This window comes from Amblyomma maculatum, chromosome 2 (genome assembly GCF_055883805.1).
Source record: "Amblyomma maculatum isolate TAMU_Amacu chromosome 2, ASM5588380v1, whole genome shotgun sequence".
In the NCBI taxonomy this organism is placed as follows: Eukaryota; Metazoa; Arthropoda; class Arachnida; order Ixodida; family Ixodidae; genus Amblyomma; species Amblyomma maculatum.
In genome coordinates this window covers 103,324,876-103,347,346 of record NC_139345.1, presented here as the reverse complement: position 1 = coordinate 103,347,346, position 22,471 = coordinate 103,324,876, and the positions used below count along the sequence as shown (strand labels likewise).

General features: G+C 46.3%; 1 protein-coding gene across 4 annotated transcripts in view; it reads left to right on the top strand.

The window, feature by feature from the left end:
* Positions 1 to 22,471, top strand: part of LOC146199438 (uncharacterized) — a 63,548-nt gene that overhangs the window by 25,088 nt on the left and 15,989 nt on the right. For all 4 annotated transcript variants that reach the window (XM_084594924.1, XM_084594925.1, XM_084594927.1 and 1 more), the window contains exon 3: positions 18,986 to 19,187. In XM_084594924.1, the coding sequence (XP_084451050.1) occupies positions 18,986 to 19,187 (202 nt within the window). The remainder of the gene's footprint in view (positions 1 to 18,985; positions 19,188 to 22,471) is intronic.

Genomic DNA, 22,471 nt, shown 5'->3' with positions numbered 1-22,471 from the left:
GATGCTGATTGCTACAGAGAAGGCTCCGCCATTTTACCTGCCAGCGCCTCTCCTTTCTCGTCTGCGGTTTCCATTTCGGGTGCACATGCTCGTGTATGCTGATCGATAGTGGCTTAAGACTGCACACATACAATATAGCATGCAGTCGCAAGCTACACTACTGCCTGAAATATCGCAAAATATAGAATAACGCCCCCATTTACCAGACGTGTGAATGTACCGCATGGTCTAAGGGCAGCATGTCTGCCTCGTGATCCCAAGAGTTCGAATCCCATTGCACCCTCCCGTCTAGAGGGAGCCGCCAAGTTAGTAGTTCCTTCCAGCAAGGGCATGTCATGTAGTCTCGTGACTTCGCATAGCCCGACGACCGATCAGTGTCCGACCATGAGACCTGCTAACGGCCACCTGTCTGAGGCATGACTGTCATTTTTGGCCAACAACGGCAATGCCGGATTTCCCGGACAATGAGGCCTTTTATGCTACGTCGTTAAACTGAACACAATTTTCAAGTTATAACTTTGTTCAAATACTTTCTCTTCACCTTACTACCCTCAAATTGAAAGCGTCTTGATCACCAAATAATCTTTTAAAACCAATGGCTGGCCTGTAAGACAATTGTTTTCCCATACTGTGTCGTCTGATTTGCGCTTGTCTTTATGTTAAGGATATGTTGCGTATGTGTGAGCAATAGCGTCCTACGTTATACACTGGGATCTACGTATTTGATTCTAAGCCCCTCTCCCTATTTTTTCCACGCTCGCGATACCCAACGTCAGTGGGTGGTGGTTGCCTAGATACGCAAATTTAAATTAAAATCCCCCCTCCCGCCCCCATGTTTTCGCGTCGATATCTTGACGAGACGAGGGCAAGAAATAGCAATTTATTTGGCAAACATACTTGGAAAGCATCTTCCGCAAACGCGATTGCAGTGCACTTGAAATTATTTTTCATTCCGACTTCGTTACGGATGCCAAACAGTTGATATAAATAAAAATTGGCAGTGGCTTAGCTCTGGTTAAGCCTGGTAAATTGCGTTAGAATGGCCGCACGGCTACTCTGTGTGTTCGCTTGTGGTGTAGCTTGTGGTGAGGGGTGTGGTTCAATAGTTTCGCTTTAGAGTAACACATGACACGCAGTGGTTACGACTGTTCTCGTTCGCTTTTATTTATGCCTATGAATACGCTACGATGGTTCGTGAAATAATGCGATTTGGTTACCACTTCATTTATACTATGTTCAGTCTGTATAGATGTTCTTTGCAAGACGAGGTCCAGACTTAGCACGACGTTCTTCACGTTCTTCCACTGTCTCTTGTGCACGTTGTCGCTTCCTTGCCGCAGCTTGTCGCCGATACATGTTTAGCAGCCTGCACAGAAAAGCAATCATGGCGAGGTCGAAGCAATGGCGCACCTTCTGTTCAGCGCGGCAGCGGCGCACCGATGGGGCCGCCATCTGGCGGAGCCTTGGCTGAAGTGGTTGCTAGGCAATGGCATAAACAGTGCCTATGGCCGGTGCTACGAGACGAGGCGAAACCTGGAGTATTGCTATCGCAAAAATTAAAGCGGACTGCAGAATCTGCATTGGAGTAATGTGAAAGCACGGATGCTGCTGTTGGTTGCTTCTGGTTGCTTTTAGTTGCTTAATTCACATATTGTTTACCCATTCTAGTTTGGCACTTTCAAATTGCATGCCAATCCCTTTCTATGCCTTTTTCGGCTCAACTATCCGTTGCGTGACGCCACATCCTCTACATCACATTAACTTTTTGTCTGTTCATTTTAGCCTTTGGTACTTTCAAATTTCGCGCCAATCCCTTCCTATGCCCTTTTTCTACTCTACTTCCGGTTGCGTACGTCACATCCTTGACGTCACATTAATTTACTTTTTGTTCACCCATTTTGTCTTAGGTACTGTCAAATGGCGCGCCAATCCTTTGCTATGCCCTTTTCCGGCTCTACTTCCGGTTGCTTGACGTCATATCCTGGACATCAACCTAATTGACTGCCATAATTAAGGAGGAGGAGGTAAACTTTATTTAAAGAAGAGGCCGTAGGCGCAGGTGGGTTGACGTTCCCGTCCCCGTGGTGGGCTCCTCTTCTAGGCCGGACGCCAGGTGGCCGACCGACGACGTCGTTCGGCGACCTCTTCGGCCCGCTCCGTGACTCGGAGTTGAACCTCCGGGTCGGAGCTGATCAGCGCGGCCTCCCACTGAGATTGGGTAGAGAGCTGCAGAATCTGTGATGGCTTGTCCTGATTACATGAGTATAGGATGTGTGGTGTGTCTGCCTTTTGATGTCCACAGAGAGAACAGACAGGGCTGAACTGCTCTGGGAACCATATGGAGTACATGTACGGATTAAAGAAAGTGTCTGTTTGAAGCTGCCGCCAGGTGACTTGTGTTTTACTTAGAGATCGATTTGGTTCTGGGAAGATGTCTTTCTTTCTTGAAGTGGGTAGTAATTTTTTTGTAGGTTGTCATCCGCTCCCTGGCCGACCTGAGCTCAGGGCAGCGCACCTCCCGGTTAACTACGAATCCTCGGGCAAATTGGTGCGCTGCCTCGTTCCCAGGATGGTCCGAATGGGCAGGGACCCAGATTAATGTGATAAGGCGGGTATGGGAGATTTTTTGTAAGATTTTGTTGGCTGCGGAGTGGGCCCTTCCTTTTGCAAAATTTCGAATTGCGGTTTTAGAGTCGCTAAGGATGCATTTGGCAGTGGTGGAGGTAATGGCTAAAGCTATGGCAGCCTCTTCGGCCTCCTCCAGAAATTTTGTTTTATTGATTGTCGCCGATGCGAGGGGAGAACCTCGATGATCGACAACTGCCAGGGAAAAGGCATCTCTGTCCGCATGTTCTGCCACGTCCACGTGCGCCGTGTCTTTCTGTACTGAAAATCTTTCGTGTAATTTTTGTGCCCTAGCCCTTCTTCATGTCCGTGTCGTATTCTGGATGCATGTTTTTAGGCAGAGGACGGACTATTAATTGCTCGCGCACGTGTCTTGGAATTGGCAAAGTGTGGGCCCGGGTCCCTTCATATTGTATTCCTGCTTTTTTTTTTTTAGGATGAAACGTCCCGTTTCAGTGCTTGACAGTCGTTCGTATTGTGCGGTGAGGTGTGCTTCCATCATTTCCGCTGAGGTGTTATGAATTCCTAACTTTAGTAGTGCTTCATTTGGGGTATGACGAGGGAGGTTAAGCGCAATTTTATAGTACTGTCTAATTAGTGAATCCGGGTCGTCTCTTTCTCTAACTGTAAGGGTGACATAGGGTGTAGAGTAGATAACTCTGCTAAGAACGAAGGCTTCAAATAGTTTCCTGGCCTCAGCTTCTTTAACTCCTCCACGCCTATTCGCGATTCGTCTGAAGAGGGAAATTTGGTTGACGGTGTTTTTCAGTCTCTTAATTAGTGTGTCGTCTTTTTGGTTTGACTGTATGAGCATTCCCAAGATTCTTAGTGTTTCCACTTCTTGGATGGCTGCACCTTCCGCGTAGATTTTGATCGCAGGCGCTTTATTCTTTCTTTGACGCTTTGGGTGTAGAATGAGTAATTCAGATTTCTGGGGGGAACACGCGAGTCCCGCGGCTTGCGCCTCCTCTACGACTACGTCTACCGCTTGTTGTAGCGTATCTTGTATCGTGCCAATACTCCCCTTGGTGGTCCAAAGGGTGATATCGTCCGCGTACAGTGTTCTAGGTCTGGGATTCTTGCGAGTTCGTGTGCCATTTTGATTAGGGTTATATTGAACAAAAAGGGGGAGAGGACGGATCCTTGCGGAGTTCCTCTTATCTGCTAAAGTGAAGGTGTCGGATTTGATAGTGCCAATTTGAATTTTAGCCATCCTATCGGAGAGAAAGTCCTTGATGTAGTTAAATATTCTTGCGCCTACATTCAGCAGTGAAAGAGAATCTAGGATTGCTTTGTGTTTAACGTTATCAAAGGCTTTGGTTAAATCTAGGGCTAGGTTGCCCTGGTACTCTTTTCTTGCTCATGAGATAGGACTTCGTTTGCTAGTCTTAGCATCGTATCCTGTGTTGATAAATGGGGTCTAAAGCCGACCATAGTGTTTGGATATAAATTCTTTTTTTTTTTTGCATGTGGGACTGGAGTCTGTCTGGTATGACGTGCTCTATCAGTTTTCCTATGCAAGAAGTAAGCGAAATAGGTCTGAGGTTTTCGAGCGGGAGCTTTTTGCCAGGTTTTGGGATGAATTTAACGACGGCATGTTTCCAAGACGCTGAGAGTTTTCCCTCCCTCCAACACTCGTTCGCAAAGTCCGCGAGGGCTGTGATAGAAGCGTCGTCTAGATTTCTGAGTGTCTTATTGTTAATGCCGTCCTCGCCTGGGGCGGATGTTGTACGTACCTTAAAGAGGGCTCCTCTTATTTCCGCCATTGTTATGTCAGCATCCAGGATAAAGTTAGGCTCTCCTTTATAATCGGGCAGGGACTGCGTCTCACGGGTTGTGCAGAAGTATTTCTGCTGTAGCGTGTCTATAATATCTTGATCCGTGCCTGGGTCTGTTTAAAATTTTGGTGATTTCCTTTTGAGTGGTAGCTCTGTTGGATTCCGGATCAAGGAGATGCCGCAGAAGATTCCACGTCTCCCTCGTGCCTAGATTGCCATTCACATTTTCAAAGATATGGTTCCACTGCTGTCTCGCTAGTTCTGCGGTGTGGTGTCGAATTTCTTTCGTGAGTGTGACGATCCTGTTTCTAAGCTTTTTATTATATTTTTGCTTAAGCCATATTTTTTCTAGGCTCTGCCTTACCTCCCACATCTGCGTTAGTCGGCTGTCAACCGTATTTACGCCAAAGTCATGTACTAGTTCCTTAGTGGCCTTTCCCACATCCGATAGGAGGGTCTGTGTCCAGTGTTCTAAGTCTGATTGGTTCCTTATTTTGGTCGCGGATAGTCCTAAGTTTGTCCCAGTCGGTGATTTTGTTTTTTCTGGGTTGGGGTTTGAGATTGGCAATGGTGATTTTAGACATTATGATATAATGGTCACTTCCCAGATTTTGTCTGGTGTTGCTCCAGCTTAAGTCTGGGAGATTTTTGCCTATCGTTAGGTCCAGGCACGTGCCCCTGGTCACGCTGTTGCCTATCCTAGTAGGTTGCATGGGTCCGTGCATTGGGTGAGCCCTCTTTGCTGGATAAAATCCATTAGGGCCGTTTCTTTCCTGGATATGGTTGCGTGTCCCCATTGCACGTGTTGAGCGTTGAAGTCGCCCACAATTAGGGTTGGGTTTTGGCCTGCGATTTGGAGGGCTTTGAGTATATAGCGGCTTTCGCTGGTCCAGCCGGTGCCCTGGGATGGCTGTATGCGTTTAGTACGAACAGAGAAGAGGAGTTTCTTCTGCTAGGCAGAATTTCAATTAAGATACAATCGAGCTCTACGTTTTCAATCTCATGGTTAACCACGGTAAGATTTCTATGTACCAACGTAGTGGTTAAAGGCTGTTCTTTGATGTGACGTGGCAGAACCGCCCGGTACCCTGGCAATTTTAGTCGAGACATTCTGGGTTCTTGAATCGCTATAACGTCAGGTTTTTCGGATTGCGATTGAACGTGTAACTGCAGGTTTGTTTTTTTGTTGCGCATAGACCTGCACTTCCACTGCCAAATTGTTACGGTTTTAGGATTGGCCATTTTGCTGGGATAGATCGATTGGTGCCCCTTGAGCTGAAGGGGGAAGCCGGTGTAAAATTTCCTGTAAAACGGTGTCAATTACTCCGAACTTGTGATTTACATCCTGTATGTGTTGTTCGAGTGTTTGTGTTAACTTATCAACTCTTTGGGTTAGACTATCGAGTTTCTGGCTGTGCTCCTCCACTTTTTGTTCGAGTTTTGGGACTCTATCCTCCACTGAGATATTTCTTACGTCAGCTGCTACTGCTCGTTTTTTGCGAGGTGTTTCTTCCTTGCTAACTACGCTTACTGGGGTTTCGAATGAGGCGGTCACAGTAGTTTCCATTGCTGTGACTTCCGGCAGTGGGAGTGGTTTAGGAGGTGGGTCCTTAGATATGGCGGGTGCTTTTAGTTTACTATTTTCCTCCTCCAAGTGTTTGATTCGATCCGTGAGAATTTGAATGTGGTGGAGTGCCTGATCTAGATTAGACTGTAATGTCTGCAGCTCCATCCCCTTCCCATGAGAGGCCACTCCTGCCCAGCTCACCTGTTTCGGCCCGGGGCTCTGAGTCCGGCTGCTAGTGCTGGCGCCTCCTCCATTGCTGCTGCTTCCGTTGCGTCCGCCGCTGCTGCTCCGTCCGCTACGGCTGCTGCTGCGTCCGCTGTCCAAGGACGGGAAGGAGCTCGAGCGGTCCTTCCTTTCGGTAGATGTTGGGTCGTCACATGTCCGTGATTTGGGTCTTGATTGGTGCTCCGACATTTTCGTTTGCTGTCGTTGAAATCGCTTCTTGCAGCTGTTATCGCCTGTGCGGTGCCCTCCTCCGCAGATTATGCAGACCGAATCGCAGACTTCTTCTTTCAGGTGTTGGTTGCCGCAGTACGGGCACCGTTGTTGCGGTGGCTCCGGACATACGTCTCTTCTGTGGCTGACTCTTCTGCAGTTTGTGCACGCCTATACTTTTGGAATGAAGGGGTAAACTGGGTACAGGACTCCGAAGTAGACGATGCTATCTGGGAGTTCGTCCGCGTCGAAGTGAAGCAGGAGGGACTTTGATGTTCTTCCCATGGTGCGTGCTTGAACGATTTCAGGGTTTCTTTTTCGGAATTCGGTCATCATTTCTTGGTGCGCTTCGCCATCGTAAGCCCTATAGATAATGCCCTGCAGGGCCCTGTCCGGAGGGGCGATGTACGACGTCATAACAATGTCTTTGCCTTTTTGATTTGCTTGACTGCGACGTAGCGTAGTGTGTTTGCCTGCACCGGCGTCGATATGGTGATCACATTTTTTGCAGAGTTGGTTCTAGATTGGTCGTTTTCGGCCGCGGACGCGGTGACGCCGCTCGCTGTTGCGATCGCTTGTCTAATAGATTTGTCGGCGTAGCGCGTGATGTCTACGCCACCCGTTGGTCTGTAGATGATTTTATAGTCCTTCTCCGGGAGTCGGGGTAGCGGTTTTTTGGGATGTAGCGGAGGGTTTCGCCTTCGGTTTCTCGGACTGCTCATTTTTCTTCTGAGGTGTTAATGACTGAGCTTTGGGGTTCTTAGTACGGTAAGAAACAATTGTCTTCCAATCTGGTGTTACGAATTCGGCTGGGGAAGCGTTCGTCCCAACTACGGCGTACTCCATGACTGCCGCCGGGGCATTCGCGCCGCACTAGGCCTGGCGTTCGGGTAAGCAAGGGCGCCGGAGCGACGCTGGATTTAGACAGTCGGAGCTCGGTCTCCCGAGCTCCGATTTGCGTAAATAAGGTCTTGAAAGGTGCCTTACTGCTTTATTCTTTGGTACTTTCAAATTGAGCGCCAATCCCTTCCTATGGTTTTTTTCGGCTCTACTTCCGATTGCGTGACGTCACATTAATTCACTTCTTGTTTTCCTTTTTTTGGTATTCGGTCACCTTTTAGACGTCACCCTAATTGACTGATTTATTTAACTCTTAGTATTTGATACATTCAAATGTGGCGCCAAGCCATTCGCTAATGAGACCATTTTCGCCTTACTTTTTCATTTTTTGCCTCTAAATAATTACCTAATTAACCTATTGGCCTAATTATTTTTTGCAGACAAGATTACGTCACCCTCTATCATGGAGGTAGGAAAGAACTTAGGATAGGCCCTGACGTCACTTTTGTGGAGCCGGCACGGCCGCGCCGGCCGCGCCGCGACCGGACGCTGCAACGTCTCTCCTCCTCCTTTACCCTCCGCATTTTCTTTCTCCACGACGCTCACGTACCTCGTGCCCTTAGCAACGCTTTTGCTAGTGGCCCGAATTTTCATAGCAACAGCGATGCCGTTGCTAATGGTCCGATTTGGCTAACCCTAAATTTTGACGTCACTTTCGCCACACTTTCTCCAATGTACTGGGAATGGCAAGGACCTCTCCTTAGTTTCCTTCTTCCATGCCCTCTATCGACTGACACCACTAGTTTACCTCTACGACTTCTAAATTACTCAACTGCTGCGGACACAATTTTGAATGTTTTGCCTATATTTAAATACCGAATTACCTTACTGGCCTAATTATCGTTTCGGACAAAACATTACGTTACCCTCTATCGATTGACACCACTCATTAACCACTACCACTTCTCAATTACTCACAACTGCTGCGGACACTATTTTGCTGACACGATCTGCGGACAGAAATCTGTGAACATAGCGAAGTAACGCTTTCGCGGTAATAAAAGCAACGCGGCCCCGCGATGCCTGCGAAACCTACAAAGACCTGCCGAATGGCCGCCGATTCTAGGTCCACGTGACAACGCAAAAAGCAACAAAAGTAGACTGCATGCGCCGCGAACTTCGCACCACATCGGGTCTCCAACGGCTTCGGTTCGACAGAGGGAGCAAGCGCTCTGGACGCTTTGTCCGCGCTATCTTTCTCGGAAAAAAGAGGCTGCCAAGATATGCGTGCAAACGCTTTCTTTTTAAATTCTTTTTGTGATATTGAGGGGAGGGTATTTAGGGGAGGGGAGGGACGGCATCGGTTTTAATTGTGGTCTGTGGTCGAAGAGTGTGAATAGTTCTTTTTTCGAAAAAAAAAAAAAAAAACCAACAAAAAAACTTGAAGTGCCATAGTAACTCTTCGGCAACTTTCTGTTCCAAATTTACGTTTTTATCCTGATGATTGCTCGAATTCTGGGGTAGTCTGGTATGGGAGCCTGAGCGTTTACCGAAGCAGGTTAAAAAGCAAATATTAAATACGTAAACAAGGCTAAAAAGCCGGCCTCAACAGATTTGAAAGCCCATGAGGTTTGTTCTGTGGTCTAGTTGGTGAAACATGACAGTAAGGCTCACCACAAACGGAAGACGGAGGAAGACGAACGACCCTGTTTCGTTTGTGTCGTGTGGCTTCCTTTGTCCTTATGCCGTTTTTTCCTGGCATGCGAGTGTCCAGCACCTGCAGCAATATCCGCAGGAAGAACCCAGTGCTGATTCACAATGAGAGCGTTGCGTCAACGTTAACGAAAATTTTAAGACTGTCTTTATTTGATACTTCATGTTAAGATAATGGTAATAATAAAGCACATTCTGGTGACGAGTATGAGATCTATTTGACGCTCACCTCGACGATTTTAAATAGCGCCCCATTTTTGCCGCGCTGCTCAGTTCGCAGTCTGTGCGGTAGATGGCGCCTTGATGTAGTTCTGTGACTGGCGACAGCGGGAGCTTCCGAAGCGTCAAATAGATGAGTTCTTTCTTTTATTACCTTATTTCTTTTTCAGCTAGTTAGGTTAGGTGCAGCCTAAAGAATAGATTTGAGCTCTTGGTCCTAGCGGCCTGGTTTTTCGTGCCGGCAGCTAGGTTTTCTTGGCGTTCATTGTTTAGCTATCTTGTTTAGATAAATATTTTTCTTTCTAGGCTATTGGCATTCGCAGATTTGGTTTTTAACGCGTGTTTGCTAGTCGTTTCTTGTGTCTTCTTTTGTAAATTTGTATATTCTAAGAATTCGTAACAGTTATAGTTCAGTCGATGAGCGCTTAAGATGTGCAATCAAAAGAAGGTAAAGTGTACTCAGTGTGAGGCGCAGGTTAATCTCAAAAAAAAAAAAACGCGTTTTGATTCTGTAGGTGAAGCGGAAGGCAGCGACTTTTTGTGTCGATGTTGCGTACTGAATGCACGTCTAGATAGATTTGATCAAGAAAGGGGCAGTTTAGTGTCTCGTGTGGAGGATTTAGAAAATGAAGTACGTTTGCTAAGGACGGAAAATCAGAAACTGCTTGGACAGCTTACTCAGATTGAAAAGAAAGGGGCCGACTTTGTCCTTGGAACCAACAAGGACGAACATTCCAATGCGGGCCACGTGGCTGGGGCCAGCACTGGCATGGAAGGCACAAGCAAAGTAGGTCAGGCGGATCCGAACCGTCAGAGTTATTTAGAAGCAGCTAAGACGCCGGAAAAAAAGGAAGAAGTAAGGAAGAATGAAAATCCCAGAGATAAGGACACAGATAACCGAAAGCAGGAGCCAACAATTGGGGAGGGAGAGAGAAGGCCCAGGTGCTTATCGCCGGAGATTCTAACATGAACAGGTGCAAGCGAGATATCTTGGAACGTGTAAGGGGTGATAAGAGAGTGTTGGTTGGAGCCTTCCCATGGAGAACAATGAGGGCTGTACTAAAAGAGAGTAAAAATAGGCTGTTGAAGGATTCCGCAGAGCGCAGTATGGTAATAGTAGCCGCGGGTCTAAACGATGTCCTAAATGGTGACGCTGCAGGAGTGGTGGAAAGTTTAGCTAAGGGAGTTGACGAGATCAGGAAGATAGCACAGCAGACGCAGATAGTTGTATGCACAGTACCAGAGGTGCTAGGATTGAACGGAAGGATGGAAAAGGACGTGGTAACAGTTAATCAGGACATAAGAAAGTTAAGCCTGGAGAAGCGTTTCGAAGTGGTTGAGGTAAACAGGGAGGTACATAAAGCAGGTTTTGGTAGGGCTTTTCAGCGAGATGGCATTCATTTTAACAGAAGGGTCGGAGCAGAGATCGGCTGGCGCTTGGCAGGCAGGGCTGTAGCTTTTTTAGGGGGTCCGCGAGGACTCCGTGCACAGAGGTAGTTAGAAGTGAAGCAGAAGAAAGTGTAATAATGGAGGCTGAGCCCCCAAAAATGGCAAAGAGTAGGTCGAGAAAGAAAAGTACAAAAAAGAATTTTAACACTAGGATCAGCTACATAAACATGCAAGGAGGTAGAAAAAGAGCGAAATGGCTAGAGATAGAACAGCAGTTGAAGGATGACAAAATAGGTGTGTACGCTCTTTGCGAGACTCATCTCAGGGATCTAGAAGATCCGCCGTTTATAGAAGGCTACGTCTGGGAAGGATGCAACAGAACGAGAACGGAAAGAAAGGGTGGACGGGTAGATATGTTGATACACCTGGGAACAAATTGGCAAAGAATTAAATCATCTTGTAAAGAACATATCTGGGTTTCAGGAACCATTGCCGGCATAAGGACATGGCTAGGAGTAGTTTATTTAGGAACAGAACATCAATGCAGGCAAGAAAACAGGGATCTTGTTGAATGTCTCAGTGACGATATAAGCCAGTTTGGAAACGGGGCCAATATTATTCTGCTGGGGGACATGAACGGCCACATCGACGATCTGGATGGATACACGGATTGTAACGGGAAGCTAATGCTAGATTTCTGCGAGCGACACGATCTAGTTATAGTAAATAGAGAAACAAAATGTGAAGGCCAAATAACGGGGGAATTCCGCAACAGGCAGACGACCATTGACTATTGTCTAATGTCGCAGGAAATTTATAGCAAGGTCACAAAAATGGAAATAGACGAAGAAGGGGAGTGTAGTCTGGGAAGTGATCATAAACGTATTAGTCTGCAGATGGGGCCCTTGATGCAAAGAGAAATGGAACTTAGACAAAACGTAAACGCAAAATTAAACGACGATCAAATAGCGCAGATAGCAGCAGACATAGAGGAAGCAATAGAGAAAAGCCCCATGGAAGACTGGGATTATGAACAGGTAGAACTACTCATAAGGAGTAAAATTCAGGAGGTTAAAGTAACAAACCGCTGGAATGGAAAGAGGAAGCCACGGAGCTGGTGGAATAAGGAAATCAGGGAAGCTATTGAACAACGATGGGCTGCTTCAAGGGAACACCGAATGACAAAGAAAGCACAGGCTTCTCAGGAGGAAATCGACCAAAAATGGGAATCATATCGACAAAAGAAACTTCAAGTGCAGGCCCTCGTCCAAAGTAAAATAAGACAGTCCACCGATCGCTGGATGGCTGATATGCACGATGCCTCTAGAGGCGGAGCAAGAAAATTCTGGAACCATATAAGCTGGCTAGGGAAAAAGAATCAAAGAAAGCAAGATCGGATTCAAAATAACGAGGGAAATTGTTTAAAGGGAGACAACGCAGTGAACTACATTACATCAGTTATAGCCGAGTCATTTAAGAACGACGATAGGGTAATCTCCGCAAATCAGGAAGCAACACAAGGTAGCAGAATACAAAGCACCTTAGAACTGACCAATCTAAACTGGAAAAAGGCAGAAAAAAATATTCCTAAAAACACATCTACAGGAATAGATGGAATTCCGATCAAGCTGATTAATGAACTTGGTCCAAAAAGTAAGGAAACGTTGTTAAAAGCTTTGGAAACAGTCATAGCGAATAAGCAAATTCCGGACAGTTGGCGGCAGAGTAAAATGAATTTGATTTATAAAGGGAAAGGAGAAAGGATGCACATAAAATCCTACAGGCCGATTACCATAACATCTGTAATGTACAGGTTAGCCATGCAGGCGGTGAAATTAAAGGTGCAAGCATGGGTTGAAAGTAACAAGATACTCGGAGAACTTCAGAACGGCTTTAGAAATGGTAGGCGCTTAGATGATTGCCTGTTCGTGCTTACCCAATGCATCGAAATATCTAGAGTGGAAAATAGACCTTTGTATTTGGCCTTCCTGGAAATAAACGGGGCGTACGACAACGTAAGCAGGGAACTCCTGTGGAACATGTTAAAAGAAGAAAGTAGCGGTTATGAGATAATAGAGTTCCTACAGGAAATATACCGGGATAACAAAGTAGAAATTACGTGGGAAGGGATAAGAAGTACGGAGGATGTCAAAGTATGCAAAGGATTAAGACAAGGCTGTCCTCTACCACCGGTGCTGTTCATGCTTTATATGGTAAACCTGGAACGGAGGATACAAGGCAGTAACCTAGGTTTTAACCTGTCGTACAGATTAGGTGGAAAGGCGGTAGAGCAGCGCCTCCCCGGTTTGATGTATGCAGACGATATTGTGCTGCTAGCTGAGAGTCTGGAAGAATTGCAAACTCTTAAGTATTGCGGAGACGAAGGGGACCATCTAGGCTTCAGTTTCAGCGCAGTTAAGTCAGGTCTGATGATTTTCAACGGCTCATCTGATCAGGGTCTTAAAATTCAGGGCCTTGAAATACCTAGAGTAGCAGAATATAAATATTTGGGGGTATGGGTAAACGAAGGATTGGCATACATTGGAAAGCATGAGCAATCACTTAAGGCCAAAGGGCGAAGGAATGCCGGGATAATGAAGCATAAGGCATATTGGGGATACAATAGGTATGAGGTATTGAGGGGTATTTGGAAAGGAATTATGGTGCCCGGACTTACTTTCGGAAATGCGGTTTTGTGCCTAAAATCAGAGGTACAGTCAGAGATCCGTTGGACGATTAGCACTAGGTGCCCACGGCAAAAATACAGATGAGGCGGTACAGGGAGATATGGGCTGGGCATCTTTCGAAGTACGGGAAGCTCAGAGTAAAATATTATGAGGAACGCCTGAGGAAATTGGACAGTAACAGATGGGCAGCTAAGGTATTTAAATACCTGTACCTAAAAAGCGTTGACTCACAATGGAGGAAAAGAAGTAGGAAACTAACTAGTAAGTATGCTAGTAACAAGCACGGAGAAATAAAGAGCATTAAGCAACAGGTGAAAAACACAGAAGGTAAAAATTGGATAAATTCGATGGAAAAAAAACGGTGTGGAATTATACCGAAAGTGGAAAATGCAGATCAGGAAGGAAGATTTCTTTGATAACTCAAGAGGCAGTGCCCTACTTTTTGAAGCTAGATCAGGGTGCCTTAGAACACGCAGCTACAAAAAGAAGTTTAACAATGAAGATGACGCATGTGCTGTATGTGGAATCTCCAGTGAAACAATTGACCATATTATACTCGAATGCAATGGTATCCATCCGGAAGTTGATGCAGGCGCAATCACTGTTCCTGAAGCTCTGGGGTTTAGAGATAACAGTGGCCGGGTGAATAAACCGGTGGTGGAAACTAGCAAAAAACGGCTGGAAGATTGGTGGCTTAAAAGCAGAGAAGTGACATAATGTTAGTAATGTAGGAGCAAAATTTAATAAATAGAATGATGGTTTAGTTAACCATTCTAAATCAATAATTAAGATATATGGAGAAAAATGAGCATGATAGCTACTGCTACCACCCCGTTTCAAAGGGGACGCTCCTATATTCCATCCATCCTTTCGTGAGAGTTTCTGTATAAACTTTTCCCGAGTTCTGCGTTTCCTTTCTTTCGCCGCCAAGTAGCCGTGTACCACCGTGAAGCCAACTCGACGGGCAAGCCAGCTGAATTGCATCGTCGCTCCGGGAATATCGTTTTCCAGCAAAACCTTCTCCTGGTTGCGCCACGGCTGTGTCTCTGAAGTTGAAACTACTTGGACTAGCGACTACGAGGACTATCAGCGCATGCAGAGAAAACCTAAATGACCGTGATTTACAGACAGCAGCTTCAATAACTGCTATTATATAACTATATAACTTTATGCCTCACTTGCGTGTCAACCAGGTATGTGCAAAAGCCGCTGCTAAATGTCCTCATGTAGAGACATGTTCTCGTACTCCTATACATGCTCCTAATAAAGTTCAACCCGCGGAACTCTTTAACGTCCTTTGACATCGCACAATACATGTCTAGTTTTTACCATTAATCGAAAAACAGCCTTCTTGGCAGGGATTGAAACAATATCGACTGTTTTGTTAGTCAGGTGCCCACTGAGTTACCGCGAAAAAGCAGCAGCCAATTGAGTGCACAAAAATACCACTGGGAGAGAGACGAAGAAAGGAAAAAGTTTAGCCCGGAAATGCCGTGATGGTTACTCTACACGTGCGGAGGAATATGAAGAGAAAAGGATAAAATGAAAGCTCACTTCCTTTTGTAGAATGAAACGTGTACATGTTGTCTATAACCAGATATTAATCTCAGTGAGTCCGCAGTCTGATACTCAAGCCTGTGTCTATTAAAAAATTGAGTGGAACAGTAATAGCTTTCCTAGAACTGCGGAAGGGTTGAAGCCATGTTTCCAGGAGTTCGGGATTTCTAAGAGAAATTTAATGAAAGTACTTCAGTGGTGACTGTAGGCATTCGTTCATTACTAAAAAAGCACTAACGGCGTAGCGAGCAAGCGAAAAATGAATGTATTTGTTGCCTCGCTTTTTGTTTGTATGACGCAGGCATAAAGTGTGATCACTGTTCGTGTTAACGTATCTGCACAGTACCGGCTGCTGCCGCACTATCTGAAACCAGCCACACTGTGCGCAGATGCTTATAAGTGTTTAATGATTAAGATATCGTTTGCTGAATAAATCTTAGATTGTCTCTTTCTAAATCTCTTTCCTTCTATCTCGGGATGCACGCATTGAATGGGCACAGTGTACGAAGTTATCGAGTGTATATATTACACAATGTTACAGGAGCTTCCGAGATATGGCTCGACATTGCGTTTACTTCATGTTCAGTATAATGAAAGCTGTTTTGTAAGGTAATAGTCCTCAAGCGACGAGGAGTTCCTAGAGGGTATTATAGAATAGCGAAATGTATGATTGAATGATGTAAAGTGCTATTTTGCGAGACAAGAACCAAACCTTTTCACTTGAGCATCAATCAGCATCCCTTACTTTGCAAACGACGTCGGCACATTACACAGCGACGCGTGACGCAAATGCCTGGCATGCGAATTTGGGGCTAGTGGATTTAAGTCGGGTCTTGGCGGAATAAGGAGACTTCGTTGAACGAAATCGAGGCAGCCGCTGCTTAAACAAATCTGGTTGGGAATTCATCAATGCAAATGGGAAGTGTGTGGGAACCACAAGCGGTCATTACCATTGAACATGCCTGTTCATTCGGATTCATTATAAAACATTCTTCTGATTCTTGCGCATTTGAGAGGATTGCCTTCAGAAAAAGTGTGTGGGACATGCTGAGAGAGAAAGGAGACTCAACCGACATGCAGCTCGATATGAGGCCCAATGGGACGAATTGGATTTGTACGACCACGCTGACTGTCTGGCAAGCTTAACTCTTGATGAATTCCGCATTCGATCGACGTCAGCTTGAGCAGAAAGAAAAAAAGTGAAAGAAAGAACTGTTTATTTTTATTTCCCCTGACGGGTTTTTTTGAGGGTAAATCTTCAGTGCAGGCTTGCGTTAAAATGGCCTTCTGTCAACTGGGCGCATTTGCATGTCTTAAAATGTAAACTAGGCACCTGGACCCATTTTCTCGAGTCTGCAACGCAGAGTTTTAATTATTCTCGGCGCCGTGAGTACATACGCGTCGTTGAATTTCAGTCAGAGAGAGACTTGAAAAGTCTACGCGTGTCGAAGAAAACATCATTGCTGACGTGGATGGAACAATAAAAAGGGGAGAGGGGGTAGGTTGGGGGTCGAGTGACGCAAAGAGCTGACGCATTTCGTCACTTCAGGGTGCCGCTTTTGTTTTATTTGCATACTTAAAAATTGGTTGCACAGGGTCTCCCGGTGACCCCGCTTTTCACTAAAGCTTCTCGAAAACCCACCGTCGTCTTTGTGGATACTTGTCTCCAACGGGTCTTAGTCGCTCAGCCCTACCATCACATGCGCGAAGATGATGTAAAGCAGGTGGCATCTTTAGATGTAGCTATTGCTTTTACTAACCAACCAAAATGTCAATTTTCATAGTGTGGGGATCACTTTCGAGAGTTCTTATCACGTCATAGTGGGCTACACGAGCGGAACACTTCGTACGTTTCAAATGGAAGGTGATAATGAGTATAGTGTGGTTCACGAAGAAATGCATCGGTTAGTTTGTGCCGGCCCTCAAGCTCGAAGGGGGGGGGGGGGGGGGCTATGAGCAACGCCATGTGAAATACTCCGAATCAATTTCGACCACCGGTGGTTCTTAAATGTGCACTGACATCCCATAGCACGTAGGCGCTTTTTAGATACGGCGTCCGCGGGCAGAATTTTCCCTTTTAGTATCACGTGCGCCGAGCTGGTTTGAACACTGTGAATTGGCAGGCGACTTAAATACTTTCTCGTTCTTCCTTGTTGGATGACGTGTGCCAATTAGCAAATTACATTTTCCCTGTGTGGTTGGGCTTCTGTCACACATATGGGCTTCTGCCATACAAGGCGGGCTTGTGGTTGTCTGATAGCGGAATGAAACACTGGCCCATCGGTGCAATTTTTAGGAAATAACGTAGCACATAAAGATAGCGAAGATGTGCGGTAAAGCGTAAATGCCACGAGAACGGCACTGCGGAGTGTCTCCTAGTTCTCACCGCTGGCGTATCTGAGTCGGTACATATGTTAGAACAGTAAGGCGAGGTAATGAAATGGCAGAGATTGCACGATTCTGTCGATTGTCATTTTTTTCCGACTGCTTACATTGCATTATGCAGTGGGGATTTTTGGAGCACCTATTCTGTTGGTAACGAATTTAGAATATTACTGTGCATTTGTGTAGAATAGAGAAAATGCTGACGGTTTGGCTTGATTAACCTAAAGCCTGTTTAAGCGAGAGCTTCGATCATTACTGATTGTTACACGTGATACAGCTCTTTATTTACAGCAGCCGGTAAAGTAGAACAAGATTCGAAGGATACAAAGAAGACGGGGGAAGGGAAGAAGACGAGGCGCTTGCGCAGTTGTGGCCTGCGTCCTGCATGGTGACCTTGGCTTTACATGGCATAGTGAAGCTTTCGCTTCAGAAATATTTTTGTTGAGTAATTGTCGACAAGTTTCCCCATGCCTTCATAATGCCAGATAAATGCTGCGAAGCCCAATGCACTCCGTTTTTCTCGAGTGTATCCCGTTTGCCAATATCGTGTCGGTTGTCTAGGTTCCCATTTTATTATCTATACCTAATTGCGAGTCCTGTAAGCAATAGTTATTTGCCAGTCTCGACTAGTAAGTGCTTTTTATGCCCTTGTAATCATTGCTTATTGTATTTAACACAAATACCCGCCGGGGTGGGTGAGCGCATCCAAGTGCAACGCTTTGTACGTCAAGGGTGCCCCCTGTTAGCATTGCTTTGAAATATTTTGTCTGAGCATTATCGCGAGCAGCACTGTCCGAGGTTTTATTTTGCGTGCGGCAGAGGTCCGCATATTCGCTTATGCCGATGACATTGCAGTCTTCTGTACCGACTACGAAAGCATTCGCAGAGTAGTCAAATTGGTGAAGGACTTTTGTTCTGTTAGTGGTTGTGCTGTGAACTGGAATAAGTGTCTGGGTTTCTGGCATGGAGAGTGGCTCACAACCCCTGCGAATTTCTTGAACGTGCCTTAGGTAACAACCCCAGTGAAGTATTTAGGAGTGCCACTGAAAAACTACCGAGACAGTGAGTCATATTGGAACCAGCAGGTTTTAGAATTACGTGAGAGGGCCGACAGACTCAAAGGATTTGGTTGGTCTATGTTTGCACGTGCTACGACTTGTAATTTATTTCTTGTTACTAAGATATGGTGCGTGTTAAAAGTACTGCATTGTTCTCGTGTGAATGTGCAGAGATTTCAACGTGTGTTCGCAATGTTTGTGTGGGGAACTACTTGAGAACGCACCCGCCAAACCAGCTTGTTTCATCGCGTCCTCTCTAGAGGAGTTGTTTTGGCGCATTTGTATTTTCGCCAAGTGGTAACGTTTTAATGTTCTTTCGTGATACAAAGGACCCATTTTCGTAACGTTCTTTACGTGTAAATTCTGATAAATTAGGCAATAAAGAAAAAAAACCGGGTTGGCGCAGTGGTTACGGCGCTCGACTACTGTTTCCAAGGACGCGGGATCGAATCCCGGCTTCGGCGGCCGCTTTTCGATGGAGGCGAAAAGCAAGGCGCCCGTGTGCTGTGCGATGTCAGTGCACGTTAAAGAACCCAGGTGGTCGAAATTTCGTAAGTCCTCCACTACGACATCTCTCATTAGCCTGAGCCGCTTTGGGACGTTAAACCCCACAAACCAAATCAAACCATTTAACACAAATAATTTCGTCAGTGACGTAACAAGTGCAAGCAGGTCCGGTTTCTGCTCATGCAACTATGCCATTTTTTTAGTTAGTCCCCGTTTTTCTTGCAGGTCGACGTCGACACACACCTGACTGGCGCAGAGCTGCTAAGCCGAATTCGCCGCAGTGCAGCGGAATTCTCGCGGGAGGGCCTCCAGAAAGGCGCGCGAGTACTCTGTCAAGTGAACAATGCACTCGACAACCTCGTGGCTGCCATGGGCGTAGTCTTTGCTGGCGGAACTCTGGTCATGGCGAAGTCTACCTTTGTCGAAAGTAAGTCGTACGCAGTCTGATGTCAGGATTGCCTTCATGTTTTAGCCCTATGTGTGGAATGTGAACATTTAGGCATATGTATAAATCTCATTCCTACCCACAAAAGCAAAAACAATAAAGCCTGTGAAATCATCAATGCCCTGAAATATTAGAGCGCTGAGCTTAGGACTTACCTTTAGCTTGAGTTGTGCAAATATTGGATATATTGTTTTAGCAGCGAATCGAAAATTCGGGTATTCGATCCTTGGAATGAACTACATTTTTTGCCGGCCGCGACAATGGATAACAAGGATTGTTTGCAATACCTTAAATCCTTTGAAAAAAAGTGGCACCTATTTCAATTTGGTCTCATTATCCTTCCTAATACAATATATAGCTAGATAGGAATGAGGATGGAAGGCAGGGATGTCAACCAGAAAGGTCTCCGGTTGGCTACCCTCTACTGGGGAAAAGGGATCAAGGGATTAAAGAGGGGGAAGAGGAAAGGGACGCAGAGCACAGTCAGAGTTCGTCACACAAGCCGGTGGCTATTAGAAAACTAAACATTTCCTTGTATGCCTTGAAGCCGGTCGACTGACGTGGCCATAAACCAAGGATCTTGGACCAAGGATTTTATCCGCCGTTAAAGGGCCAGGATCGAGGCGGTCCAGCGCACAACGCAGCTTATGTCTTTCACTCACAAATGCAGGGCATGCACATAAGATGTGTTCGGTTGTCTCTTCACAACCACAATTTTCGCAGGCAGGGCTGTCGGCCGTTCCAATCCTGAAAGCATACTTGTTGGTGAACGCAACATCGAGCCATAAACAGCTCAGCAACGTTGCTTCTCGACGAGCAGTATGATGGGGAAGGCGGAGGCGCAGTTCAGGATCCAGTGCCCTGAGGCGACGGTTGCTAAACTCGCCCGTATTCCACGAATGTTCTAAAAGAGGAGCCCACTCCAAAACCGCAGAACATGCTGCCGTGATCTCTTTACAGCGCTGAGGCGCGGTCCAGTCGAGTCGCGGCGTTCATAATCCTCACATGCGGCAAGTTTAGGTTTCATGGAAAGAATCAGACAAGTTCATAAAACCCTTTTGCTGCGTGATCGTGAACGCCGCTGCTCATTGCATAGCTCTCGTTGAAAAAATTCGATTATTCGATTAAGTTGTGTGAATGTTTGATTTTGATTTTGATTTTGGCAAGCTTATTTTGATTCGACAGCAAAAGCTGACCCATTTTTGTTAGTTCTTCCCGTTTCGTGCCAAGTTGGTTTGGGAAACGTTATTCGCGCATCCCTACCTACAACATATTAATGCGCCGAAAGGGTTGGGCCGGTAGCTCTCGCAGGGCGTTGTTTACAGTACAAGGTAGAGGTGTGCACGGGCCGAAAATTTGTGCGAGCCCGGCCCAGGCTCTGCACTAGATCCGAACCAGACCCGACTAGGATAGGGACTGAGCCAGGCCCGACCCGAGCCTTAAATTAAAACCCGTGCCCGGCCCGGCCCGTTATGCTATAATTGCAGTTGATGTGATGAAAAACAAGAAAATAATTTCACGAAGATAACTTCATTCAAAATCTTAAAATGTGGAGTTCTCTCATTTGAAATGGCAACTTTGCTTAATATATGGGGTCAGAGGACATTCATAGAATTAATTTATTGCGCGAAAACGTGTTATTCAGTTTATTATTTATATGTACCATATAGTGATTTGTATAGTGCTTTGGTCTTCTGTGAGTAATGTGCGTTTTTGCATGTATGTATGCACCCAATAAATTCTCTTTACATCATTTAATTGAGGGATTTGTGGCGCTCCTGCATAATGAACCTGGTAGCGCTTAAGTTACCTTCGGTGCTACAACTTGTGGCTGGAAAGACTAACACGTTCTTTGATTGGAAAGCAAGTTTTCGGCAAGCAGCTTGTTTGCTTCTCCAAAAGTGTGCTAACTCTAAACCTAAACAAGGGGTTGATTTTGTGGCCAAGTACTCGGTGAGCTCGTCTGGCCCACCGTGTGCTTTTCACTTGAAATTTTCGCATCAAGAGAACCACGAGTAAATTCTTACACCACAGATGCTTTGAGCTATGCTGCTTTAAGCGAATCACGAGACATGTGATAGGCGACAGCGTGGCGCAAATTTTTAAACGCACACCAAAACATCAGCGCCGGCGTTACCAAAGCGGAACACTAAATACACACAAGCGGCCCTTCTGCTCGATCACAGACAGCCACCAAAGATCCCTTCGGGGCGAGGAGGTGGGAGGAAAGGCGAGTCGACGCCGGGAAAGAACTGGGAAGCTCTCGCGTCGGGACGAAGTGGGATACGGCCGTATCTGCGCTTTCGCAAATGTTTTGTGTGTTCATGACCCGGCCCTGCCCGCCTGAGACCAATATACCTTGGCCCGGGCCCGGCCAGAGCTCGAGCGAAAGGGCTTCCGAGCGGTCCGAGCCTTGCCCACAGGCCGGGCCAGGCACGGGTTTTCGGGCCGGCCCGAGTCCGTGCACAGCTCTAGTACAATGCCGGCTCAGGGGCCGAAGGCTACTAGCCATGCACAACTATACTCGTGCAGCGACGGCCGGGAAGACTAATACGCGTCCCGTCCTTTGGAGCGGCACTGCGCTCGACGAACGCTCGTGAGGTCTCCCTCTCCAGCAGCAGTGCTCCCGCTTATACAGCCTGGAACACTGTTGCCACTCAAATTGCCCAATCCGGAGGCAGCGCTTGACGGGGGCCTGAGAGTGTACAATAAGAGAGCGTGTTGATCACCCGTTTCAAATTTCAGGGGACCGGCGCCAGGCTGTCTGGGATTTCGTGGGTATGCTTCAGCATGATGCTCGTTGATGCTTATTTGCAATGCGTTCCTGCCATGCGGAGCTGCACAAAGACTTGCAGAAGGGCATCAGCAGGAGAATCTAAGTTCGGCTGAGAAGAATCCGGACGGCTTTTCCGGATGCAGTGCCACACTTAAACTTTGTATTTTCTGCTGTGATTATTTGTCCCTGTTCTTTTTTGAAGCGGTGGAAGAGATGACCCATGTTTAAGGTAGTCCACCTTTGGGATGAATACGCGAAAGCGTTGCCGCGCTATATGTGGGGCATTGGCTCCGACACGGCCACACAATGACACGAAATAGCCGATGACCAGCATGACCCTCGGTTTATGTCTACCGGCGCGCCATATTGCTTCAGTGTGTGGTGGTGACGAACACAGTGAACCTTTAAAGAGCGCAGACACATTTCCACCCTGTATATATGAACTGTATTGTGTCATCATCATCAGCCTGACTATACCCACTGCAGGGCA